This window comes from Callorhinus ursinus, unplaced genomic scaffold (genome assembly GCF_003265705.2).
Source record: "Callorhinus ursinus isolate GAN/ISIS: 27379988/994484 unplaced genomic scaffold, GSC_fseal_2.0 scaffold21, whole genome shotgun sequence".
NCBI classification, from domain to species: domain Eukaryota; kingdom Metazoa; phylum Chordata; class Mammalia; order Carnivora; family Otariidae; genus Callorhinus; species Callorhinus ursinus.
Window position 1 is genome coordinate 4,171,037 of NW_027397083.1, and position 17,612 is coordinate 4,188,648.

Here is a 17,612-nt window from a genome sequence, read left to right on the forward strand (position 1 = left end):
ACCACTAGTTTTCCACCAAGTTTAGGGGTTCTTAGTGAAGGCTTGACTGAAAATATATGCCATGTGGCTCACATGAAGTTCATTTTAGGGGTGCCCTGGGTCTCGCCTTAGAGTCATAAGCAGAGATCCTCCAGAGCAAGTCACACAGATACAACAAAAATGGGTCTCATGATCCAGAGAACTGCCTTACTCCTTGAGATGACAAGAAACGCTTACAGATGTGAGTCATAATGTTTTTAATTGTAGAGGCTGTTGTCAATTCAGCTCTGCCCACGTGGGCAGGTCTGTGGCGCCTGCTCAGAAGTTAACAGCAGCGATTTCTCTTTAAAACTGGTTAATGATTCTCTCTGGTAACCTTGGGCATGCCTTTTTTTGGCTCTCTGCACACGGCTGGCGTATGTTGCCTATGGTTTGGGAAGCAGAGCCATCTCGCGAATCCCCTAATTCCTAGCTGCGCCAGATTCTGAGGTCGAATCATTCCTTCCAAAGCGCCCTTTCAATTACTGGCTAGATTAAGACTACATTTCCCAAGGGCCCTCGAGGTTCCCATCGCTTCTCCCTCCCCTTCCGGTTTTACATCCAGGCTCCGCCCATTGCGCGCACCGACCAATAGCGCATCCACCTGTCGCTCCCGGCTTAAACTGGACGAGGGTGGTAACGTTTCAGGAGCGGCGGCGGGGCGGGTCCTGTGTCCCGGGCTTGGTCTTTTGAATCGGAGAAGCAGATTCGTTCTGGCAGTGGCGGCCGGAACTAATTCGGTCAAGAGTCAGGAATTGGAGAGAGAGGTTCGCCAGTAGTCAGGAGCAGGCCTTCAGAAAGATAGTATTAATCCTGGCTGAAGTTTCTCTCCAGTCCGATTTTCGGTCTTCTCCTTCGGGATATGAATCTGCTGCCGAAACTCGAGAGTCCAGTGACTCGGCAGGAGAAGATGGCGACCGTGTGGGATGAGGCTGAGGTGCGCGCTGGGAGAGTTGGGGGCCTTGGAGCCGGGGCCAACGGGAAGACGCCTGTGGCGGGAGGGTAGGAAGTGGTTGGGGGAGTCAAGGTCTGGCCTGGTCCCGGGGTCGGGGCCGCTTGGAATGTGGGCAAGGGTCTCGACTCCTTCATTTTGGTTTTATGGGCGGGGAAGCTGAGGCTGTGAGTGGGCTCTGAGGATGCAGAATCCTTGACCTGAGTTTAAAAAAAAAAAAAAAATTTTTTTTTTTTTTAACAGCAAGATGGAATCGGGGAGGAGGTGCTCAAGATGTCCACAGAAGAGATTATACAACGCACACGGCTGCTGGACAGTGAGATCAAGGTGGGCTCACAGCCCCAGTGGCGGGCAGCGAAGCCCCCACAGGGCAGGCCCTGGATCCCAGCAGCGTCTTTCATGTTGTTCTCGGCCTTTCCAGGAAGACATAGGGCCCACGGATTAGAAAAAGTGAAAAGAAAACTAAGCCTTAAAAGGGACCCGAAGAGGGACGGGGTGGTGGGAGGGCAGGTCTGAGAGAAGGATTCAGCAGACTGCCTTTTCCAGCGAGGTCTTTATTTTTTTATTATTTTTTAAAGATTTTATTTACTTAATTGACACACACACAGCGAGAGCAGGAGCACAAGCAGGGGGAGCGGGAGAGGGGGAAGCAGGCGTCCCGCCGAGCAGGGAGCCCGATGTGGGGCTCGATCCCCGGACCCTGCGATCATGACCGGAGCCGAAGGCAGTCGCTTAACCGACTGAGCCACCCAGGCGCCCCGCCAGCGAGGCCTTTAAATACTACTTTTGAGAATCTTTCTTTCAGAAAGTCCTCATTTTACAGATGAGTAGACAGAGGTTTTTACTGTGGTGAAGTACCCAGCCCTTAATTAAGAAGCAGAAGCTAAAACCTGTATTTGTCTGATTCAGAGGCCTGCTCTTTTCCCTCTGCTACAACTACCTTCAGGAGGTTTCCAGACTGGCCTGTTTTGCCCTCTGCTGGATGTGGACACAGGTTCACCCTTCAGCTGAGTGAATGGATGTTGGAAGGCCCCCTGGGCAGCCTGGGCCTCACCAGTTACAGGGCCCTAGGATAAGCTGAGCCCAGGCTGAACATTTGCTTCCACTCGCCCTCATCCCAGATCATGAAGAGTGAAGTATTGCGAGTTACGCATGAACTCCAAGCCATGAAGGACAAGATCAAAGAGAACAGTGAGAAAATCAAAGTGAACAAGACCCTGCCATACCTTGTGTCCAACGTCATCGAGGTGTGTGTGTATGTGGAGGGGAAGAGAAAAGGGTCAGCTGGGCTTGGGGACAGCCTGCGATGGGGCCATTGGAAAAAGGGTGGGTGAAAGGTTTTGAGGCCCAAGTTGCACGTTAGAACTACACCTCCTGGGGCCCCCTCCCTAGTGGGCATTTCCAGGGTGCTATATATACACACCTAGACACCCTGAAAAGGCCTCAGAAGCCACACATGTTTCCTCTTGGAGGGTAGAGAGCCCTTGGGGGACAGAAAAGCAACACTTAAAGGGACCTTAGCAATCCCCTGGCTTATCAGCCACACCTTTGCTGAGCCTGGGGCTAGTCTGAGGAACGGGGTGGATTGTTTTCACCTGGGAAGTGCTAGTCTCTGAGGAGTTCAGGGGGCTGAGCGGGGCCTCTTGACGTGAGCTTTTTCCCTTCCCAGCTTCTCGATGTTGATCCCAATGACCAAGAAGAGGATGGTGCCAATATTGACCTGGATTCCCAGAGGAAGGGTAAATGTGCAGTGATCAAAACCTCTACACGACAGGTGAGGCTAGCTCAAGGGTAGAACTAAGGAGGGTGAGGGGTGGAGGTGGGACAGGACTAGGGAGCTTTATTACTGAAGGCAGTAATTCAACCTAGAATTTTTCCTACAGACATACTTCTTGCCTGTGATTGGGTTGGTGGATGCTGAAAAGCTAAAGCCAGGAGACTTGGTGGTGAGTGGTGTCCCTGAGCCTGGGCAGGGCTTTTCCAGTGAGGTTTCTCCCACTGACTAGCTGAGCCTCTGCCACAGGCCCAGGTCACTGTTGGCCCTGAACCTTGGCAGAGCAGCCCGGGGAGTCCGAGCTCATCAGCTTGCTCTTTGGTTCTTGTCTTCCCTAGTCCTGTATTTTCCTTTCTCTTTACAGATGCCTGCCACCCAGCCAGTTAGGTCTTGAGCTGGGACAAATCTGAAGGCTTTGTGCTCTGTCCCCAGGGTGTGAACAAAGATTCCTATCTGATCCTGGAGACCCTGCCCACAGAGTATGACTCTCGGGTGAAGGCCATGGAGGTGGATGAGAGGCCCACAGAACAGTATAGTGACATCGGGGGCCTGGACAAGCAGATTCAGGAGGTGAGGGAGGCACGAGCTGCTAGTAGCAGTGTTGCCCACCTTTTGTGTTTTTCTGCTTCATTGACCAGAGCACTTACTGCCAACATGCCTCTTATCATAGCACCCCAGGGAGGGAAGGAGGGTGCCATGTAACAGTTAAGGAGACTGAGGTCCGGAGAGATTAAATGATTTGTCTCGAGGGTCACAGAAGGTTAGGACCAGAGCCAGGACTGGAACTCAGGCTTCTCGTTCTTCTCCTGGTGCCTTTCTACCATGTCCTGCTGTTCCTGGAGCGGCCGTAGCCAGCCTTGGTGGGAGTGAGCATTCTGTGTCCTTCTGATGCAGGGGAAGGAGAGGCCGTGTCCCTGAATTGGCGTTAGGAGGTTTGCGGGTTGGGGTTGAAGTCATTAAGTGTCAGGCTGTAGGAGCCCTCCAGGCTTCACTCTCCTCACCCAGGACTTCTTCCTGGCAGCTGGTGGAGGCCATTGTCCTGCCAATGAACCACAAGGAGAAGTTTGAGAACTTGGGGATCCAGCCTCCAAAAGGGGTGTTGATGTATGGCCCACCAGGTACGGGGAAGACCCTGCTGGCCCGGGCCTGTGCCGCACAGACCAAGGTGAGTGCTTTGGAAGGGAATGAGGAAGAAATGGGCAGAAGCTAAAGCTCTACCAAGCAGGCTCAGAGGGACCTCTCTTGGTGCCTTTGGCCTGACTCTTGTCACCGTGCCCCTTTGCCAGGCTACCTTCCTGAAGCTGGCTGGCCCCCAGCTGGTGCAGATGTTCATTGGGGATGGTGCCAAGCTGGTCCGGGATGCCTTTGCTCTGGCCAAGGAGAAAGCTCCATCCATTATCTTCATTGATGAGCTGGATGCCATTGGCACTAAGCGGTAAGGGGTTGCTGAGTGGGGCGCCTGGGTGGCTCAGTCGTTAAGCGTCTGCCTTCAGCTCAGGTCGTGATCCCAGGGCCCTGGGATCGAGCCCCGCATCGGGCTCCCTGCTCTGCGGGAAGCCTGCCTCTCCCTCTCCCACTCTCCCCGCTTGTGTTCGCTTTCTCGCCATCTCTCTCTCTCTGTCAAATAAAATCTTTAAAAATGGGGGGTGGTGCTGAGTGCCACCAAGGAGATTGTTTTAAATTCCAGCTATTTCCCACCCTGTCCTCTCCTTCCCCTGGAACAGTGGCAACTCTACTCTTGTCGTTCTGTGTCCTGAAATCTGTTCTAACTAGCTTCCTTGCTGCTTTTTTCCCCTGACCGTCCATTCTCACGGCTGCCAGCCATATGTTCCTTTCATACCTGCTTGCTTCCCTCACATGCACCCACACTCCCTCACACAGACATCCTACTTGAAACCCTTTGTGGGCCCCCATTGCTCCTTGGGATAAATGCTGGACTTACCATGACCTGCCTGGTCCGCTCTGTGGCTGTCCCTGTTCCCCTCCACTTCATCCTGGACCTGTCCCTGCCCCCACCTCTTCCCAGCATCCATTTATTTTTTTAAAGATTTTTATTTATTAAGGCCATTTATTTGAGAGAGCAATTGAGCACATGCACTTGAGGTGGGGGGGGCGGGGCAGAGGAGAAAGGAGAGGAAGAGGGAAAGAATCCCAAGCAGACTCCACCCCTGAGTGCAGAGCAGGAGGCGGGACTTGACCTCATGACCTTGAGATTATGACCTGAGCTGAAACCAAGAGTAGAACACTTAACCGACTGTGCCAGCCAGATGCCCCAACATCCCTTTGGGTAATAGGTCCGCTCTATAATCCAAGTCCATCTGGCCCTGGTGGGAGAGAGTTTGCACCTGTTCCTTTTCTAGAATGTACTTTTCCTGTTTCTTAGTGGTTGGTTGCCTAGCCTGTGTATTCTCAGCCTGAGAGATACTTCCTCAGGGATGCCTGCTTGGGCTCCCCTTTACACTCCAAGTCTGGATCCCATATTTCTAAGCTTTAGCTCAGTTTGCAGTGGCACATTCATTGGGGGATAGCCCAGACAGTGATTGGTTTTGCTCACTGTTTTATCCTCAGCCTGGCTGATACCAGGAGCCTCTCCAGTCTCTGACACCTGTTCTGTGTCAGTCCTGGGCTGGGGGCCCCAAGTTGAGCATGACCTTTCCCTGCCCCGGATAGTTGGGTTAGACTTCTGGTGGCTGGAGGAGGGGAAGGCTCTGCCCGAGTTGTGGCCTCATCAGTGTGTTGGGCCTCTTGTGTGCCCCAGCTTTGACAGTGAGAAGGCTGGGGACCGGGAGGTGCAGAGGACAATGTTGGAGCTTCTGAACCAACTGGATGGGTTCCAGCCCAACACCCAAGTAAAGGTGAGTATTGTCATCACAGATGAAGAAAATGGAGCTTAGAGGGCAGGGCACCTTCTCGGTCACCCAGCTAGTGCAGCTAGAATTAGAAATGAGATTGTCTTTAACACCCTTGTTTGATCTGGACCCTGGGCTGCCTCTCTGCTTGTCATGGCCTTGACTGTTGTCTGTCTGGGAGCCCCATCTTCCTCAGTTCACGTTGCTGCTTCTCCCCTTGCTCAGGTGATTGCAGCCACCAACAGGGTGGATATCCTGGACCCAGCACTGCTCCGCTCAGGCCGTCTGGACCGGAAGATTGAATTCCCCATGCCCAACGAGGAGGCCCGGGCCAGAATCATGCAGATCCACTCCCGCAAGATGAACGTCAGGTGAGCAAGGACATGAGCAAGGCACTGAGACCTGAAGGGGCAGCAGCAGAGCCGTCTCTGTTGTTTTTCTTGTACTGAGTGTCCCCAGATCTCTGCCCACTCCTTCTCTCCTCTCTGTTCACACACAGCTATTCCACATGCCAGCCTCCGTTTCTCCCCACAAGCCTGAGATAGAATCTTGCTCGGCTCCAGGCCCTGATTCTGGGTGCTCTGCTCCTTAGAGTCACCCTGCCTCTTCTTCCCCCGTGGTCTGAAGGTGCACAGGATGGGGGCCCTCAGTTCCTTGACTCCCCCAGCCCAGCGGATGAGCACAGCCCAGCATGGATCTGGGAAGTCCAGCCAGGGGCCGGGTGGACTTAGACTCAGATCTGTGTGACCTCCAGTAGGTGGTATTACCCGTCGAAGCCTGAGTTTCCTTGTCGGGTGCTTGGGGGTAATGGCACTGACCTCACGGGGTTGTGGCGCGTCCAGGGAAGTGCTCGGCACAAGAGAGACCAAGGAAGCGCTGTGCTGATGCAGGGCCGGCACGACGAAAGGGGGGGACAGCCATCCTTGTGCTCCCCCGCCCCAGGCTTGCTCAGCCCCTGGAATCTCAGGTGCAGGTTTCTAGAAGGCTAGAGCTCAGAAGACAGAAATAATCTGTTCTCTGCTTTGACCTACCTGCCCTCCATTCTGTATCTCGTACTGAGAAGAGGGCAGGCACGGGGGGGGAGGGAGGGATTTGCCGATGTCACGGGCCGAGTGGACCTCACTGCCCGAGGGGGAGTATGGGAGGATATCCTCTCCTGCCCCTCCCCATAACCGGAAGTAACTGAGTCCTGTGGTGTTTGTCCCCCCCGCCCCGGCCCCCCAGTCCCGATGTGAACTACGAGGAGCTGGCCCGCTGTACGGATGACTTCAATGGGGCTCAGTGCAAGGCCGTGTGTGTGGAGGCGGTGAGTGGTGGCAGGGGGAGTGGGTTACTTCATGCCTTCTTGCCCCCCTTCCCTGAACAGGATGGGGTGTTTGGTGGAGACTGCTGGGCGGGGGAGAGGCTCAGAAGGCCGAGGCCTCTAGGAGCCGGGCCAGGGGTGCGGGAAGGCACCCTAGAGCCTGTCTGTCCTGGGTGCAGGGCATGATCGCGCTGCGCAGGGGTGCCACGGAACTCACGCACGAGGACTACATGGAGGGCATCCTGGAGGTGCAGGCCAAGAAGAAAGCCAACCTGCAGTACTACGCCTAGGAGGTTGCCTACCACACCTGCTCCCTGGTCTGGTGCTGGTTAAAATCCATAATAAAAGATGGTTGCAGGTCCCTGCCACCTGTCTGTTGCACCTTTCCCGGGGCCTGGCTGGAAGGAGGAGTGGGGCCTGTGCAGGGGGCTCCCACCCCACGTGCTGCTCCCTGGAACCTCTGAAACCACTGTGGGCCTCAAAGCAGTCATTAGGCGAGGCCCTCTGGGAAGGATGGGTGCCTGCTACAGCTGCTGCCTGGGGTCTTCCACCCCCCACCCCCCACCCCCCACTGTGCCCCTCCCCACCCCCTTTCCCGCTCCCTGCCCCACCCCTCCACTTTAGAGTCAGGGCCCTGCAGCTCCAGAACCGAGGCCCTGAAAGAAGCCCGCCTTTCTCCTTTGGCATTTTGGTCCCTCATCATTGCTTCCCTGTAAAGCCAGGCTCTGCGTCTTTGCTCCTTGAAATTCCTCCTGTTTCCTGGCCCCTGAGCCTCCTGTTTCTCCACGTCCCCATTAGCTCTCTTGGCTCATTCCCTCCTGCTGAGAAACGAACCTTGAGCAAGAGCACTGAGAGCCCTTCTGGGCCTACCTTTGGTCACAGTGTGTTCTCCCCCACCGCCCAGTTCCGCCATCAGCCCCGCTCCCCGTCAGGTCCTATGTCCTGTCTGTTTCCTCGAGTATCTCGTTGTTCCTCTCCATTCAACCTTCCAGCTCCCCTGTAGCTGGCCTCGTGTGGTTCACTGAGGGCCTGTTCTGGGCCCCATGCCCAGTGGATCTTGTGCATAACTGGATCTAGTTATTCCAGCAGCCCCCAGTGGGGTAGTCCCACTTCCTAGATGTGTGTGGGCAGCTGGGCCAGGATTGCTCTCAGGCGGCATAGCTGGGATTTAAAAACCCAGGACAGTAAAGCACGTCTGCTTTCAGGGACCCCAGAATGCCTTCCAGAGTAAGAGCTGCTCAGGACTCCTGTCAGCTCTTACTTGCCCCCTAGCAAAAGCCCCTCCACACTCCTTTTCCCTGCCCTCTCCCTGAATGGACATGCCCACAGTGAGCTACTGACAGAGCCCGCTTACCTGGAGGGCTCGGCTCCTGGCTAGCTTTCCAGCCCTGGAGTCCCGTCGCCTCCAGGCCGCCTTCCAGAGTGTGCCAGTGCTCGCAGGGGTGATCCCCTTGGCAGTCCCATTGACTTCCACTCCTTGCCCAAGGCGCTCCCAGTACAGCCTCCGAGGGCTTCTGGTTACTGTCCCCCTATTCGGGGACAGACTTGGCCAGGGACAGACTCTGGCCGCCATTACTTCTGCATTCTCTGGTCCCTCTCCTGACCAGTTAGGGCATTCACCTCCTGACCGTGGCACTGCAGTGAACCCACAGTCCCCCACCCCCCCACACCCCACCAGCTTCCTCACTCATAAACGGGGGCCTCACTGCCTCCCCCCGGGCAGGCTGAGTCCTGTGATTGCATGTGTACCTGTCACCTGGAAGGGCTCAACACGGGTGGAAGTCCCAGTGCCACCAAGGGGAGGGTGGGGGCGGGACACCCCGGATTCTTTCCTTCCTGGGGCCCCTGGACTGTCACAGCCAGGTGGGGTGGCTCCCTTTCTGCTGACAAGCCGCTGGGTCAGAGCCAGCCACTCCCTGCTGAGGATGCTGCTGCCTGGGGCTTCAGCCTGGAGCGGCCTCCAGGACGGACAGACAGGGCAGTGCTCAGCCAGGGGCTCCTGAAGGCCGACCTGGATGGCTGAGAGCACAGTGGGACTCTGCTCTCCCCTTCCTGCCTTCTCTGGCTAGTGCTGTGGGGAAGCAGCACCCCCCGGTGCCCGGGGCCGCCTTTACAACTCAGAGGAAGTGAGAATCTGTGGAGTAAGGACCTCATGATCTTTCTTTTTAATTTCACTGAAGCAAAACTGGAGATGACTTTGTGGATGGACCTCCCTTCCTCCGTTTATTCAGGGGACAGGCTGGGGAGAAGCCCCTGGCTCTTAGGTCTATAAAACGAGGACAGCCACCCTCGGGGTGCTGTTGGCTACAGTGGCGTGGTGCCAGGCTTGTGGCTTTGGGCTCCAGAGCTGACAGGCCAGGTAGAGCATGAACAGCTACGCCCTGTTCTGAGAAACACTGCAAGGGTAACTGTTCAGAAAGGGGCATGAAGCAGAAGAGATGGAGTGGGGCAGGGGATGCCAAGGTGGGCAGGGTGGCCCGCTGAGCTGGGGGGGGGGGACACAAAGCCACCAGCCTGGCTGGAGCAAGGGCATCCAGGAAAGCCCTGCTCAGACCACGGACTGTGGTGTGCAGAAAAGAGGCAGCCAATTTGTATATAATATTTATTTGTATCATCTATAGTTATTTACAAAAAAACGGAACCACAGCACGACTGCTGTAAACCCATTCAGACCCTCTTGATGGCTGCTTCTCAGAACGCCCACGGTTGAGCAGCAGGGCTGAGCCTGGCTGTGGAGCGGGCTGGCTGAGTACCTGGGTGTCAGCCAAGGGAAATAGCTGGGGATTAGGGCTTCAGCGCTCTCCCAGAGCACATTCCTGCGTGCTGGCAAGGCGGGGCCCTCACCACCCCCCAACCTACCCTCAGCTGTGGTGGGACAGGAAAAAGGGCCTGGGCAGGGAGGGGCGGCCACAGCCCACTCTTCCTGCCTCCAGGGTATCTCCGCCTGGACCAGCGCGAGCGCCCCTGAGCTGGACCAGCAGGCCTCTCTGGCCCAGGGCTGCTCACTGCCCTGCAGGCTGCTGCTTGGCAGCGGGAGGTGGCAAAAGCTGCAGGCGCTGCCAGGGAGCATTTCCTGGGGGCACAGGAGCTGGCCCAGGGCCGGCAGCCACGAGGAGAAGGTCTTGGGAAGCACCCCCAGCTCCATCTGGGCTGGGTGGGACTGTCAGTGCTGAGTGCGGCGAGGGGTGAGGGGCTACACGAGCACCTGCCTCTCCTTTCTTTGGCCTTAGAACTGACAAAGGAAGGGCCAGGACAACAGACACAGCAGAGAAGGCTCCCCAGCCTCAGCCCTCAGGCTGCCCAGGGCTTGGTGCCCGAGCAGAAGGCCGGGAACCCCAAGGCCCCAGAGGGAGACAGCTTTGGGCTCCTCGAAGCCCTGGGCTCCTGGGGCTCTTCTCACTCCCTCTGTGGTCTTGGTGGGGAGAGGCCTCCGCTTGGGAGCAGGGCTGCTATTGCTCAGTGCTCGCCGCGGGAAGTGCCGGATGACGGGGCTAAGGAGACAAGACCACAGCGCGGCTGGGCGCGGGCATCGGGCCCTGGGCCCAGCGCACGATCACAGTGTCGGTCTCACGCGTACCTCTGGTCACTCACACACACACACACACACACACACACACACACACACACACACACACGCATGCGCGCGTGCGCACACCCCGTCCTCTAATCTGGTCAGGGGCGCTCTCAGGCACTCGCCCCGTGCCTCACACACGGTCACAGACTGAATCCGAGTCTCTTATTGCTGGGGGTGGGGGGGGCTGTCAGGGGCAGTCACCCCGTGAAGAGCGAGAAGAGCACCATCACCACGATGCCTGTGCAGAGCAGCAGGACTTGCTGCAGGGAGCGCCTGTGGGGAGAGGGGCCGGGCTCAGGGAGGCGCTGAGGACAGGCCAGAGCCCAGAAGCCCCCCCTCCCCCACCCCCGGGGGGCGATGGTGACGGGCGCTTACCACGGGTCATCTTCCTCCAGGAGGTCGGGCAGCACGTTCACCAGGGCGATGTAGAGAAAGCCGCCAGAGGTGAAGGGCAGGATCCAGGCCACGGTCTCCTCTGCAGTGGGAGCAGAAGTCCCGACCGGCTGGGGGCCCAGGCAAGCCGTGTGCAGCACCCGCTCCCACGGGGGACACTTGGGGCAGATCCTGGCCTGGACACCGGGCCAGTGCAGCTGTGCCCTCTGGCTGGGGCCCCTCCGCTGACCACCACCTGCCGCCACCACCCACCATGCCCGTACCTACTCCCTTGGGGGACTGCGTACAGATGGCAAAGCAGGCGCCCAGCAGGCCCCCCAGCGCCGTCGAGAGCTGCAGCTTGGCTGCGCTCCATCGGTCAAAGCCGGCCCGGAGCAGGATGGCAAAGTCGCCCACCTGAGGGGAGGTCCAGATGATCACTCTGGGCCCCAGGGGGTCGGGTACGGACCTGCACACCGAGCCCCCTGCACTGGCCCTGCTGCTGGGCCCCCCAGGCCGCATCGCCGAGGCTGGGACCCCATTCACCACCACCCCCCACCCCCACCCGGAGGCTGGAACACAGCTGAGATGGTGGCCGCAACCTGGTGGGCTGAGCAGCTCCAGGCCTCCAAAGCCTCGTCCCCAAGCCTGCTGCTTCTGGGCTTCCCACCCCAAATCCCTCTCCCAAGTCCCACGCCCACACTGCTGCCATAGAAACCCTCTGGCACACACCTCGTGGGGGATCTCGTGCAAAAGGATGGCCATGGTGGTCAGGAGCCCAATCTGCAGGGAAGGGAGTCTGTGGGGTTCTGGGCCGAGGGCCAGGCACCCACTTGTCCATTCAGTTTACAAATATTTACTCTGCGGGGTGCTCTGGCTGGACACCATGTGGCTACTAGAAATACAGCAGACAAGGAACCTGTCTTCACAGAGCTAACAGTCTGGAGGGGGAGGCGAGGACTGAATGAACACACAAAGAACCACCAGATTACACAGTGACAGGTGCTGTGGGGGAGGAGATGGACCGGGTGGCATGGGCATGAGTGACAGGAGCCTCATTTAGATGAGGGGCCAGCAGAGGCCTCTTTGAGGAAGTGCATGTCAGCCGAGGCCTGAAGGATTAAGGAGCCAGGATTTCAAAGAGTGGGAGGAAGAACATTCCAGGCAGATAGAATAGCATGCGGTGGAGGCCAGGAGAGGGAAAAGAGCTAGGCCAGCTCAAGAGTAGGCAGACCACTGATGTCAGAGAGGGCCGAGGGAAGAAGTGGGTGAGAAGCATCTAGAAGCGGGCAGGGCCCAAGCCTAGCAGCCTGGCAGAGGTATGCAATCCCAACAAGGAGTGTTCACAGTAAGAACAGACCACTGGCTCAGACAAAAGGCGGCCACGTGCAGGGGCCCTCAGGGCTTGGATGAGGGTGTTGGTGATGGAGAGAGTGGGAAGTGCACAGACTGGAGACCTATTTTGGAGGCAGAGCCAACTGGTCAACACAGGCACCATCATTCCCACCAGAAAGGCCTGGGGCCCACCTGGCCCAACCCCCCCACTCACCTTCTTGCTCACAAGGAAGCTGGCAGCTACAGCCAGCCCGTGAGTGAAGTTGTCTATGGTGTTGGCCAGCAGGTTGAGATAGCCACTGACCTGCGTGAGGGGAGAGGAAGCCAGGCTGAGCCAGGCGGGCAGGGTTCAGCTGGGCCTGCCAGTTGGGGGGTGGGGGACAGCTGCAGGAGGAGGGGGCCCTGAGTGGGCCACTCACTTTGATGGTCCGGACCACAGCACTCACGCCGGGCTCTGCAGCCGGCTGGGCCAGACAGTGGCCTCCACTGAGCGCGGCAGCAGCAGCGGGGTCTTTACTGGGGGCCTAGGGCCAGGAGAAGGAGGGAGAGGGGACATTAGATGTTCCCCCACTTGGCCGGGGTAGACACAGGAGGGGAGTGGAGATGGAGACACAGAGGCAGGAAAGAGCCCTTTGGTCTAGCTAGACTTCTCTGTTGCTCAGTCAGCTGTGTGCCCCCAGGCTCCACTGACCACCTTCCACGCCGCTGTCACTCCCAGTCTAAGAGAACAAGCCACAGCAGGGGCCCACGTCGTCACTCCCCGGATCTTCCCAGTTGGCCCAGCCTCCCAGAGCCCAGAGGGAACGGCCAAGAGACCCTCTTTTCAGGGCTCAACTCAGGACCTGCGCCTCCAGGCCCTGGCACCACATCACAGAGGCTGACCTGTCCAGGCCCCGGGGCTTGGGGCTCACCTGGCTGGTCCCCTCCTTCTCCTTGCTGTCCGGCAACATCTTCTCCAACGCCAGAAAGGTGAGGAAGCCAGCAATGACCCACAGTCCCAGCTGCTGTTGCTGCTGCAGGCTCTGCCCCTCACCACCTGCAGGGGGCAGCACTGACAGGCCAGGCCAAGCCAGGGCCACAGAAGCGGGGGCCATTTGGAATGGGACGTCGTCAGGGGCAGTGACAGGGGAAGCGGGACAGGACTAGCTGGTGGGGAAGCTGGGCCCCAGGGACTCCCCCAGGGGCCAGGGTGCTGGAGCAGGACGAGTTCCCTGCCAGATGCCCAGATCCCCTCTCCCAGTCATTCTGGCAGAGCGGGCAGGGCCTAGGCCAACCTTGGGCGTGGGCACCAGCTCCCTCTGCCCTCCAGCCCCCCGACTGTGGCCTCACTCACCAGGGCTGGCACTGCATGTGTAGGCCCATGCCTCGGGCAGCAGGTGGAGAAACACATTGCCCAAAAGTCCCCCCAAGGCAAAGCTGAGCAGCTGCTTCAGGCGGCGGGCCCCAGCTACAGAACAGAGATGCGGAGATGCGGGGCTCGGGGGCTGGCCTATCAGAGCCCCCGGCCAGACCTCTGCCCCACCCAGCTTGCTGGGCGCTGCGTATTTCCAACCAGACTGCAAGCTTCCAGAAGGCTGGACTTGGCCTGCTGCCCTTCCTGGATCGCTCCCCCCCAACCCCCACCCCCACCCCCAGGCCAAGCCCTGCCTGGGTGCTCAGCAGGAAATACATCACGATCCACTGGACGACTGTGGAACCACTATGGCTTCATGGTTAAGAGACAGGGTGTGGGAGCCCGATGGGTCCCAGCTCCCCAACCCAACAGCTGGTGACCCTGGGCAGGTTACTTCTGGGACTCAGTTTCCCCATCTGTAAACCGGGGCTGATTATCTGATAGGGACCTTGTGGGAATTAAATGACAATACACATAGCAAGCGCTCTTTAAGTGGGAATTTCTCTCTTCTCAGTCACTGTTACTCTCAGAAAAGTGGCAGAGATTCAAGGACTTTTGTAGACTTGCAGCATCAAGAGTTGGAAGTGCCGGAAGGCTGTCTCCAAACGCTTGGCTTGACAGAGAAACAGGCCCAGAGGGCAGAGGCCGCTTGGGGGGTCAGGTGGGATCCCAGGGGAAGCTGCCGCTTCCAGGCTCTGTGACCTCAGCCTGGTCAAAGAATTCCTCTGTGCCTTTGTTTCCCCATTTGTGAAATGGAGCTAAAAATCCCAGTCCCCCGGAGGCTGACCTTGCAGGGGCACTCTAAGAGGGGTGAGATGCTGCACAGGCCATGGCAGCAGGGCCCCACGAGGGCTCTCTTCACAGCTGTGGCGCCAGCCCTCAGCCCGCGTGCACCACAGATGTGCTCATAACCATCTGTGCACAGTTCCCAGGCCAGGCAGGCGGCAGAAACCTCTGGAGCACGCATTCCGAACAGACTGCTGGAGCCCCGGGGCCAGGCCTGCTACGGCGCACTCCTGGGACGGGCAGCAGGCGCCTGCACTTTCAGCAGCTACCCATCTAGTCTTCTGTAGTTTTCATTACGAGTTACGACGTGTCATCTGTGCATCGACAGTGCACAGCCGCGTGTGAGGTGCCAAAGGGGAGCCTCTGCCCCGGGCCTGTGCCCCGTCCCCCAGGTCCCCTCCCCAGAGGCGGCCCGCCACCAGCCTCTCGTGTATTCCTGGGTAAGGCCGACCCAGGGGCCCTGGGTGGGGGGGCTTTTCTGCACTAAGGGTGGGGCAGCACATGGCTCACCAGCACATAGCGGTGCGCCGCCCCCCGCCCCAGCACCAGGCCCCCTTCTGAGTGCTCCGTCCGTATGAGCTCCTCTCCTCTTCACAGTAGCACCTATGAGGCAGATACTAGTATTTATCCCCATTTTTAAGGATGGGAGCCTAAAGTTAAGTAACTTGCCCCACGCTACCAGCTGGTGAGTGGCAGAGCCAGGCGTGGAACCCAAGCGGCCTGGCACCCATGTTTCCAACCACAATCTATATTGTTTCTTGGTGAATGTCTAGTAGCTTTTATTCTTTCAGAATAAACAAATGCACACGTGAACGAACAAATGAGCGTGGCGCACCCTGGTCTCACAAGGTGAGAAGTTACGTGTTCTATCCCTGCCCTCCACCCCAGACAGACGTGAGACCCCACTCTCCTGGGGCCCTGGGCGCCAGAGGACAGCCACCTACCTTCTGAGCGCAGCATGGTCCCCATCTCCAGGGGGATCACGAGCAGTGGGAAGACTCCGCTGAGCCCCACCATGAGTGAGCCCAGGAGGGAGCAGATCCAGGTGTCCAGCCTCTCTCCGCTCAGCAGGGCCCCCCAGGATTCGCTTTCCTTGTTGTCCAGGCGACAGGCAGCTGCAGGCCCCCGGCTCCGGGGGGCCGGCTGGGAACCCCCAGCCCCTCCCAGGAGCTCTAGGACAAGCGCAGTGAAGAAGAGGAGCCTTCGGCCCGCCATGCCACAGCCAGGACAGGGACATGCAGGCATGCCACGTGCTGAAAAACACAAAGGCTCTTACGTGAGCTGCCACCCTTGGCCGCACACCTGCTTAGCAAACGTGGCCTCCTAACCCTCCCCCCAGACAAGCGGCCATGGCATCCACTCTCCCACCGGCCTTGCCCAGGGCCTCTGAGGACCCCAATGACGGGTGCACAGAGCAAAGGGGCTCTACTCTTCCACACCCCACTCCCGAGGACCACACAGTTTTTCCTCCCGAGCCTACTCCAGACTGTGTGTCAGCGTATCTGCCTGGGGCTAAACTTTCCCTAATGACGGGGTGAGGCGCTGGCTGGGTTCCCTTCAGCCACCGGCAGGCCCAGCCCAGTCGGGTGTCTCCAGCTGCCAGGAGAGGCTCTGCGGCCGGGATGTGCTCCAGCGAGGACACCCCGGGGACTGAGGCTGCCACTGTCTGGCCTGATGGGCAACACTGGATGGTGCAGGTGTGGAAAGCAAGCAGCGGAGCTAGGGCAGAACCATCAGAGCTTCCTCCTCGGCAGTGAGCCCCCTGTCCCCAGGGTGCAGAGACAGACAGGAGGTGGAACCGAAGAGAAGGATCCTTCAGGCGGGAGCTGCGTCAAGGATGTGCAGAGCACAGGCTTTGGAGACCAGCCCGGAACTCTGTGCTCTGCACCTACAGCGTTTTGAGTGCGGGCAAGTCCCCGAAGCCCCTCCCCGGGCCTCAGTTTCCTTGTCTGTGGGACGAGAGGAGAACTGCCTCCCTCACAGGCTGTGAAGATGAGAGAAGCTTGCTAAGGCCAGTGACCGTGCCTGGCAATGGAGGAGGCCCGGGAAAGCCCTCCTCATACTGCAGGCGGCCTGGGACACCCCCGGAAGGAAGGTTCCCAGACGCTGGATCACAGGACCTGGATGTGAGTCAGCCAACAGAGAAGTTCAATCTGGAAACTCGGGGGTGAGGGTTAAATGTGGTCTGCCCTGCCTCATCTGGCCGTGACCTTGAGCCAGCGATGTCCCTGCCTCAGTTTCCTCATCCCCTGATGGAGGTGGGAGGGTGGAAAAGATGCCCGCGTCCAGGAGCTCCGGGCCTTTACGGGGGACCCTGACGAACCCCGCCGGGGCTCCCTGGGGGCCAAAGGCAGGACTGGGCCAAGCCAGACTTGGAGGCCAAGGCGGGACACGCAGAGGTGCGGGGACCGCAGTCTGGGGAGCGGGGAACGGGGTAGGGAGAGTGAGAGAGGAGAGGGAAGGGAGAAGACAAGACAAAGTCAGGAGTGAGAGAGCCAGAGTGGGAGACGGACGCGGAGGAGGAAAGCGAGGGAGCGATGGGCAGCGACGTGCGGGGCGACAGGGGAGAAGAGGAGCCCAAGGAAGTCGAACTGCCCGGCTCTGGGCCAGAAGGGGGGCCAGAAGCCCGAGTCTAGCCCGGGGCCGGCAGGGCCGGGGGTCGGGGGGCGTGGGGGAGCGGCCGGGGCGTCCCGCCCGGGGCGCGGGCCCCCGAGGGTCGGGCGGTCACTCACCGTGCAGCGGCGGCGGCGGCGGCGCTCCGGGCGGCCCCGGCCATCCAGCAGCGGCGCCGCGCCCCGCCCCGGGTCTGCCCCGCCCGGCTCGGCCTCCCGGCCCCCCAGCCCAGAGCCGCCCCCGGCGCGCGGCCACGTCACACGGGACCCGTCCGGAACCCGACGCGCAGTGCGCCGCGGGGCCGGGGGGGGAGCGGCGGTCGCGGCGCGCTTCCGCCTCGCGGCCGTGGGGGACCCGGGAGGCCGGCGCACTTCCGCCCGGGCGGACGCGGGAGGGAGACGGCGGGGAGGGCCGGGCGGAAGTGGAAGCCCCAGGGGCAAGGCGCTCAGCCCCGCTGGGGAGGGCGGGGGCGGCGGCCCCGCAGGGACCGCGAGCGGCTGGGTGGCTGGGCTTGCGGGTCTGGCCGCCGCTTCCTCTCTCGGGCCGCAGTCCCGCCCGCGGCCGCACGGGGGCGCGCTCGGTTGCTAGCAGGTGCCGCCGGGAGCCCGGCCGGGGTCGGGTGGGTTCCTGGCTCGGGTGCTCC

General features: G+C 59.6%; 2 protein-coding genes across 9 annotated transcripts; one reads left to right on the forward strand and one right to left on the reverse strand.

Annotated features, from left to right (window-relative positions):
* Positions 1-703: 703 nt before the first annotated feature.
* PSMC3 (proteasome 26S subunit, ATPase 3) lies at positions 704-7,264 on the forward strand. The gene is made up of 12 exons (XM_025879054.2): positions 704-955; positions 1,214-1,297; positions 2,092-2,217; positions 2,640-2,744; positions 2,854-2,916; positions 3,177-3,314; positions 3,766-3,909; positions 4,031-4,179; positions 5,503-5,599; positions 5,819-5,964; positions 6,818-6,899; positions 7,076-7,264. The coding sequence occupies exons 1-12, from the start codon at positions 881-883 to the stop codon at positions 7,184-7,186; spliced, it is 1,320 nt and encodes a 439-aa protein (XP_025734839.1). The 5' UTR covers positions 704-880; the 3' UTR covers positions 7,187-7,264.
* A 2,245-nt stretch (positions 7,265-9,509) lies between these two features.
* Positions 9,510-17,248, reverse strand: SLC39A13 (solute carrier family 39 member 13). 8 transcript variants are annotated; one of them, XM_025879195.2, is made up of 10 exons: positions 17,089-17,247; positions 15,301-15,609; positions 13,511-13,624; positions 13,089-13,213; positions 12,597-12,701; positions 12,392-12,481; positions 11,575-11,625; positions 11,131-11,259; positions 10,846-10,945; positions 9,510-10,743 (listed from the first exon to the last, which is right to left on the reverse strand). In XM_025879195.2, the coding sequence occupies exons 2-9, from the start codon at positions 15,599-15,601 to the stop codon at positions 10,883-10,885; spliced, it is 978 nt and encodes a 325-aa protein (XP_025734980.1). In that variant the 5' UTR covers positions 15,602-15,609; positions 17,089-17,247; the 3' UTR covers positions 9,510-10,743; positions 10,846-10,882. The 8 variants fall into 8 exon arrangements, with proteins under 8 accessions (XP_025734980.1, XP_025734976.1, XP_025734978.1 ...); XM_025879191.2 differs by having other exon boundaries at positions 11,127-11,259; XM_025879193.2 differs by having other exon boundaries at positions 13,089-13,228.
* Between the last annotated feature and the right edge of the window lie 364 nt (positions 17,249-17,612).

Coding starts and splice junctions, on each gene's coding strand:
- PSMC3 (XM_025879054.2), top strand. CDS start 881: ATGAATCTGCTGCCGAAACTCGAGAGTCCAGTGACTCGGCAGGAGAAG. Junction 3,315..3,765: donor TGGACAAGCAGATTCAGGAG/GTGAGGGAGGCA, acceptor TCTTCCTGGCAG/CTGGTGGAGGCCATTGTCCT. Junction 6,900..7,075: donor AGGCCGTGTGTGTGGAGGCG/GTGAGTGGTGGC, acceptor TCCTGGGTGCAG/GGCATGATCGCGCTGCGCAG.
- SLC39A13 (XM_025879190.2), bottom strand. CDS start 15,601: ATGCCTGCATGTCCCTGTCCTGGCTGTGGCATGGCGGGCCGAAGGCTC. Junction 11,626..12,391: donor GCTTCCTTGTGAGCAAGAAG/GTGAGTGGGGGG, acceptor CCTTCCCTGCAG/ATTGGGCTCCTGACCACCAT. Junction 10,744..10,845: donor CTGGAGGAAGATGACCCGTG/GTAAGCGCCCGT, acceptor CTCTCCCCACAG/GCGCTCCCTGCAGCAAGTCC.